This window comes from Crotalus tigris, unplaced genomic scaffold, assembly GCF_016545835.1.
Source record: "Crotalus tigris isolate CLP2741 ecotype Arizona unplaced genomic scaffold, ASM1654583v1 scf7180000017801.1383879, whole genome shotgun sequence".
In the NCBI taxonomy this organism is placed as follows: Eukaryota; Metazoa; Chordata; class Lepidosauria; order Squamata; family Viperidae; genus Crotalus; species Crotalus tigris.
The window spans coordinates 481,695-488,619 of NW_024096646.1; the positions used below are offsets into that span (position 1 = coordinate 481,695).

Genomic DNA, 6,925 nt, shown 5'->3' on the forward strand with positions numbered 1-6,925 from the left:
CAGAACTATTAATAAAAACCAAAACACCTCTTCTCTAATATCATTTCCTGAATTGTGTTAAAACACGTAATTCTGCTTGGTTGAAAAATTTCAGTGATTGAGTATATATATATATCAGCATCCAGAGAGGTGAAGATCAGACTTGCAAGTAGACAGTTAAGTTACACTACTCTGATTCTAGTTTCCAGATCTGTAGCAAATAGTTTTTCTACTTAGGTTAGATATAATGGCTTGGAAGATTTGTCTCTTTTTCATTCTAATGAGTACTTGTTCTAATGTCGTTACTGATTCAATTTTTGAACATATAAAAGATTCTATACTGAAGCTAGAGAATGATTTTGTAAGTATGCCTTCAAACTTTCCTTTAAATGTTTCTTTTCTCCTTTTGGTTGAAAACTAGCATAATTACAGCTATAATTTGGAGCAGCTACCCAGTTTGATGTAGTGTGGCTTGATATAGACTTCTAATAATTTGCATTTTAGTTCTTTGGGGTAAATTATTTAGAACTTGCTTTTACCATAGATTCTGTTGACCAAAAGTTTTGCAATTATAACTACTAGTTCACGTACACATCACTGTTTATTTTAATACAAATGATAACGTTATAAAACTGGTATATGATATTTTTTCTAGAATTAGAATTTATTGACTAGTTAAGAAAAATGGGCAGAGTTGCCTACTTGTTCAAATACATAATCTGAGGTATTTCATTCTGAATGAGCAACCTCTACTACTTTTTCACTGACTAACACTAGAATATATTACTTGGCTAATGCCTTCTCATAGTTATATGACAAATTAAACATCCTCATGTAAATGTATTTTTCCAAAGCTTTCATTCAAAGAAGTGTCAAACAATTTTCTTATTTTGTAATTTATAATTATAGAAGGTTGTTGAAAATAAATATAGTTTAAGTGTTGAACTTGACAGTTCATTAATGTCATTCTCAATGATTGATATCTTTACCTGAAGCAGGTTTTGGTGTTAATAAAATTTGGCTATTTGATAATTCACTACACACTGAATTACACACAGTAAATACACACTAGTACTACTGTACTTCTCAAGGGATATTTTCATGAAAGTACTTACTGACTCCACAGATGAAAATGCAGCCTACTTATCTTAATTTTTAATGTTAGAAATAATACCATATTTCAATGCAGAAGAAGTTGTTGAGCTCTATTCTTCATTTTCCTTTAACAATTAATGTTATAGTAGCACTAGTATTTTAAGGCATTCTGCTTTTTTTCATTGTCAAAGTAGCTATAGTTGTAAACATTGTTTAATTATGTTGAATTAATTAGTAAATTAGTACTGCATTTTCTTGTTTGATTCTTGGAAAATAGGTTTTTGTTGGCACCCAGAACCAATAGAATGTAATTGCTGAATCTAATGTTTATATTTACTACATTGTGCTATTTTTTAAATAATAACAATACAGTAATTTAGCATTAGTAATGCTTATAGAATACAAACTAACAACAGCTGCAAATGGTATGATACATTATTTTGCTTATCCTGATACGCTGCTCTTGGGAAGTAAAAATCATTCCTTGAGTTCTTCCTACCTCTAATTTAAAAGGAAGGCAATAAAGTTGGCAAATATGTGCTTAGTTCTAAAACATTTATTTCATTTTCTAAGCTGAATTTATGAGCAGAAGTAGAATAGAGGAATCAGAGACCAAGTACTACTGTAGCTTTTAAGAATGTCCTATACATAGTTTGGATTTGAACCACAGTTTTCACTTTAAAGAATTATGTTATATTGTGGATTGAGCCATTTGTATCTTGTATTTCAGAACACCAGTCAGTCTGACATCGCTGATAATGGATCTATTTTCACACACAGATTTAAAAATGGACTATGGACAGAGGTAATTTCTTCCATTTGTTCGATGGAGAGGGACACATATTTTATCTCTAATCCTGAATTGAAATATCAATTACTCCAAAACACTTGACAATAGAAGATATTTTTCCCTACACACAAGAACATGGAATATATTGCCAGCTTTGTTAAATTATACAATGCTCACATTTTTTATATAAAACTTATATGTGAAGGATGGAATTTTATCAACCATACTGACATGATTTTGGAGATGCATCAGAAGAAACTCTAAGAAGTTACTTTGATTTCATAAACAGCTGGCAATTGTTTTGACATTGAGTTTTGCCAAAGGTATCAGTGACAGAGTGTGGATACTTCCGGTAAAATTAAAAAAAAAAAAAAAAAACAAAAACCAAAACTGGACAACTTTTATTTGAATTGTTCAAATTTCTGTTACTGGAGAAATGTCACCAAAATATTTCTTTTTTGCTGATTTTCTGGCAGGCCAATGAAAAAAAGATCTTACTTGCACAGATGATTTCCATGTACAGCAACATGTTGAAAAATAAAACCAAAAATCAAACTCCAGAGCACCTCAGAGAGATAATAGAAGCCTTTGAACAATATAAAACACAATTCAGTGAAAGTTTGAAGAAAGCAAATGATATTATTGAAGTGGCAAACCTTCCGGTAAGTATCAACAATTTCCTTTGCTTTATAATACAGGATAAAATTAAAAGAAAATTAAGAAACCAATCATTATGTAGAACATCTCTACTTCTATTGTAAAATTATAATATTAGAATCCTGCAAGTCTGAAATGTGCTTCCCCCGTCCCTCCATTGTATGAACTAAGGGGTTTATCTGACAAACAATTATAAAATAGCAAAGAGACCTTCAGGCCTCAGTGCAGTAACTGTGAAAAACAAGATTTCCTCTTGTACATCCATTACCTACACACAGGCAATGCTAGTTAGGGTGATGGGAGGCAAGACAAATGAATCTAGGCCAATTCTTATTAGAAAATACTGATACTGTAGAGAAGTACTGGCATAATCTTGAAGAAGAAATGTGAGAGCAATTGCACAAGCACCAGCTCAGTCCTGAGAAAGAGGAGGGGATGAGAAAGAGACTTTAGGGCAGGGATCCCCATCTCCCAGTCTGAGGATCGTACCGGGCTGTGGCATGCCAGCAACTGGTTCGCACAAACAAGCCCCGTCTGTGGGATGCAGGCAGCACACAAAACCACATACTCTCTGGTCCGTGGAAAAACCTTTCTCCAAGGAACCAGTCCCTGGTGCCCAGAAGGTTGGGGGCCTTTGCTTTAGGGTGCAGAGAGAATAGGGACTGTCCTTGAGGAACAGGAGGAAGACCCTCTGCCAAGCAATGGTCTGATGAAAGAAACCTGACTCCAGATTAGGAGCCCAATGTGAGTAAATGTCTCAGATACGCCTCCTAGTTCATACAAAAGAAGGAGGGGGGGGGGAAGGCATATTTCAGACTGGCAGGATTCTAATATTATAACTTTACAACAGAAGTAGTATTGGTCTACATAATGTTGATTTCTTAATCTGGTTCACCATTTCTCCATAAAAGGCAATGGAGAAAGCAGCCAGAGGCCTTTAGAAAGACAGCCAATGCAGAAAAAGCATATGTTAAGTACGTGGGGGAAAAGTATATGAAAATTAGACTGACTCAGACTGGCTCCCTTATGATTTGCTGAAGTATAAAACAGAAGGAATAGAGATGGAAAGGAAAGCACAGAACCTTTGCAAGATTCTGCATTATAAGAATTATCCTGCTCGGATTCTCTTTGGTGTAAAAGGGGCAGAGAAAACCCAGTCAAGCCTTCAAAATTAATGGCAACCCTTCAAGATAGGTCAGGACAGGAAGCAGATACCACAAGGCTCCTGGAACTACTTTAATATAGCAAGGTATAATAACAAAATCTTGAAAACCTGTCAAAGTTTCTCCCTGCCCCCAGACAGTACCCAGACAAGGTTATTTGGAGTCTCTATTTCACCACCACTTCTCTTTTTAGGGCTGACAAACATAATCTCACTTGCAATTCTTCTTCAACGTTATCTCTGTATTCCTTTACAGAGATAGAATAGGAGTTCTCCAACTTTATACATCATAGGTCATACAGGATGAAATTATTGTGGATTGCAGTTCAGCAGTATCTATGTTAGACTCCCAACTTTGGCAGCTTTCAGATGTGTAGACTTCAACTTCCAGAATTCTCTAGCCAGCAAGGCCACAGTTGAGAAATACTGATCTAAACAATGCATTCCCCACTCCTATTATAGTGGGAAGGAATAAAAATAATGTAGTAGTTCCTTACAGAAAACCAGAATTCTGGGGTTATTTTGAGGGGCTTAGGAATCAAGTGCATTATCTATGGTATATGGAAAACATCATTCATGTGAACAAGGCCTGTTTTTTCCAGTTTTCCTGATTTTAAGGAGGCATTTGGGAATATGTTGTTGCTTTTGAAGTGTGTAAAAGTTATATATCATAGTTTTAATATGTTAGTGACCTGAAAACGGCAGAAAATCATGCTATTAATTTTCAGTGATCACATTCACAACAGGCTGAAGAGGAATCTTCAAGAATTATAGAACCTGACATTGGAAATTTCCAATTCTACATTATTGGATTAGAGCATTGGAGTTTGAAAAACGTTTATTCCTTTTACTTTTTCTAGCACACACACTATTACTACCTACCTCAATTTTTATTTAATAAATATACTGTACATAGCATATACAATACATTGCTTTATTCTCATAATCTTCAACTATTTTTAATGTATTACTATTTTTAATTTGAAATAGATGAATGATGTGAAAATCCAACGCAAGGCAGTAGCTGAAATGTTTCGTGTTTTGTTTGAAGTGAACACTGAAGAAAATAAAAGACAAAGGAGAAGTAGAGGACAAAGTCCAAGAAAGCAGAAGAGACATATACCAAATTTCCGAGGATAACAGTCTATCTTATTTTAAGACATCCTTTTAATATATAACATTTATTTATTGGTATTTATCAGTTTAAAATGTTAAATTATTTAAAATTTATAGTGTTATCTAAGATTAATTTTATTAAAACCATATTTATCTTTTAATTGTTTTTAAATTAAATCTGGTGGTTTTTTATGGAATGCATGTATATTTAATTATTAAACTCAAAATACTACAATCTACAATTTCCCATTGATTTATTTATTGCATTTATTGGTTATGAGGTGGTTTGCTCTTAATATACAGCTGGAATATATTTATTTATTTATTGAATACCCTTATGTCCATATACTATGTATGTGTCCTGGTTGTGGGGTCTATTGCCGTATGATGTAATCTCTTGATTAGAGATCTCAAATTGCATGGATGCATGAGGGTCATTTAGTTTTGCTTGTAACATGCAGGGCAAAATTTGCTGAAATTGCACAGTGTGGAGCATACCTTGAATGAAAGGATCAAATTATATATTTGATAATAATATAAGAATAATATATAGCAGAATAACAGAACTGGAAGGGACTTTGGAGATCTTCTAGTCCAACCCTCTTCTCAGTCAGGAAACCCTGTACCATTTCAGACAAATGGCTGTCCAATTTCTTCTTAAAAATTTCCAGTGTTGGAGCACTTCTGGTCAGGTTGTTCCACTGACTAATTGCTCTAACTGTCAGGAAATTTCTCCTTAGTTTTAGGCTGCTTCTCTCCTTGATTAGTTTCCATCCATTGCTTCTTGTCCTGCCCTCAGGTGCTTTGGAGAATATGTTGACCCCCTCTTTTTTGTGGCAGTCTCTTAGATATTGGAACACTGCTATCATGTCACCCCTAGTCCTCTTTTCATTAAACTAGACATTCCCAATCTCACCAACCGTTCTTTATATGTTTTAACCTCCAGTTCTCTAATCATCTTTGTTGCTCTTTTCTGCACTCTTTCTAGACCAGACATGTCAAACTCGTGATGTCGTGCGATGTATCAGAACTTTTTCCCCATTGCCGGCAATTGGGTGGGCACGGTTTCGTTGTGACCTGTCCAGCCTGCAGGCTGGCAGTTTGACACCCCTGTACTAGAGTCTCAACGTCTTTTTTACATCATGGCGACCAAAACTAGATGCAATATTCCAAGTGTAGGCTTACCAAGGCATTGTAGTCATATTAACACTTCATGTAATCTTGATTCTATTCCTCTGTTAATGCAACCTAGATGTTAGCTTTTTTGGCAGCTGCAGCACACTGCTGGCTCATATTTAAGTGATTGCCCACTAGGACTCCAAGTTCCCTCTCACAATTACTACTATTGAGCCAAGTACTACCTATACCATACCTGTGCATTTGGTTTTTCTTGCCTAAATGTTGAACCTTACTTTTTTCACCATTGAATTTCATTTTGTTAGATAGTGCTCAATGTTCAAGTCTGTCAAGATCTTTCTGTACCTTAAGCCTATCTTCTGGAGTATTGGTTATTCCTGGAATATTCCTGGAATATTTTGTGGAAATATGGAGTTGAAACCTGCTGAATGTGTATAGTATATGATGAAGAAAAGCATTTGTGAGAATAAATAAAATGCTTAGTGGTTCAGCATTGAACAATAAGTAGCAGTAATAGATTGATTTGTTATGCACTTAGCTGCAGGTTCAGAACAGGACTTGCTTTTTCAATGCAACAACTCTGTAGGGTAGACTTGTCTAAGAAAGACTGGCCGATGATGACCCAATGAGCTACCACGGTTAACAGTGGATAAGAGCCTAGTCCAATATGTTCTACATCAGACTGGGTATCAAAAAAGCAAGGATATGGGATGTTCCTTTCTTTGTTTATTGTATTTATTTAAAAAGTGCACAAGGAATGGTGCACTTGTGGTGACATCACAGGTATAATAGTTAGGCTATGTTGGTATTGTAGATAGTATAACACAGGGGTGTCAAACTGTGGCCCGTGGGCCGGTTTCATCATATTGGAGCTGCACTCATTCCATTGTCGGCAATGGCGAAAAAGCTCCGATACTTCATGAGACATATCAGGACTATTTTGCCATTGCCGGCAATGGGTGGACATGGCTCTGGTATGATGAAACCGG

General features: G+C 35.3%; 1 protein-coding gene across 1 annotated transcript; it reads left to right on the forward strand.

Annotated features, from left to right (window-relative positions):
• Positions 1-213: 213 nt before the first annotated feature.
• IFNG (interferon gamma) lies at positions 214-4,905 on the forward strand. Its single transcript, XM_039342672.1, has 4 exons — positions 214-340; positions 1,805-1,879; positions 2,341-2,526; positions 4,674-4,905. Exons 1-4 carry the CDS (start codon positions 227-229, stop codon positions 4,821-4,823), a joined length of 525 nt encoding a protein of 174 aa, XP_039198606.1. The 5' UTR covers positions 214-226; the 3' UTR covers positions 4,824-4,905.
• The last annotated feature ends 2,020 nt before the right edge of the window (positions 4,906-6,925 follow it).

What these genes read in the sequence shown, in the direction of transcription:
- IFNG (XM_039342672.1), top strand. Translation starts at nt 227, where the DNA reads ATGGCTTGGAAGATTTGTCTCTTTTTCATTCTAATGAGTACTTGTTCT. An exon ending in AAAATGGACTATGGACAGAG is followed by an intron (nt 1,880 to 2,340) that starts GTAATTTCTTCC and finishes ATTTTCTGGCAG; the next exon opens with GCCAATGAAAAAAAGATCTT. An exon ending in TTGAAGTGGCAAACCTTCCG is followed by an intron (nt 2,527 to 4,673) that starts GTAAGTATCAAC and finishes AATTTGAAATAG; the next exon opens with ATGAATGATGTGAAAATCCA.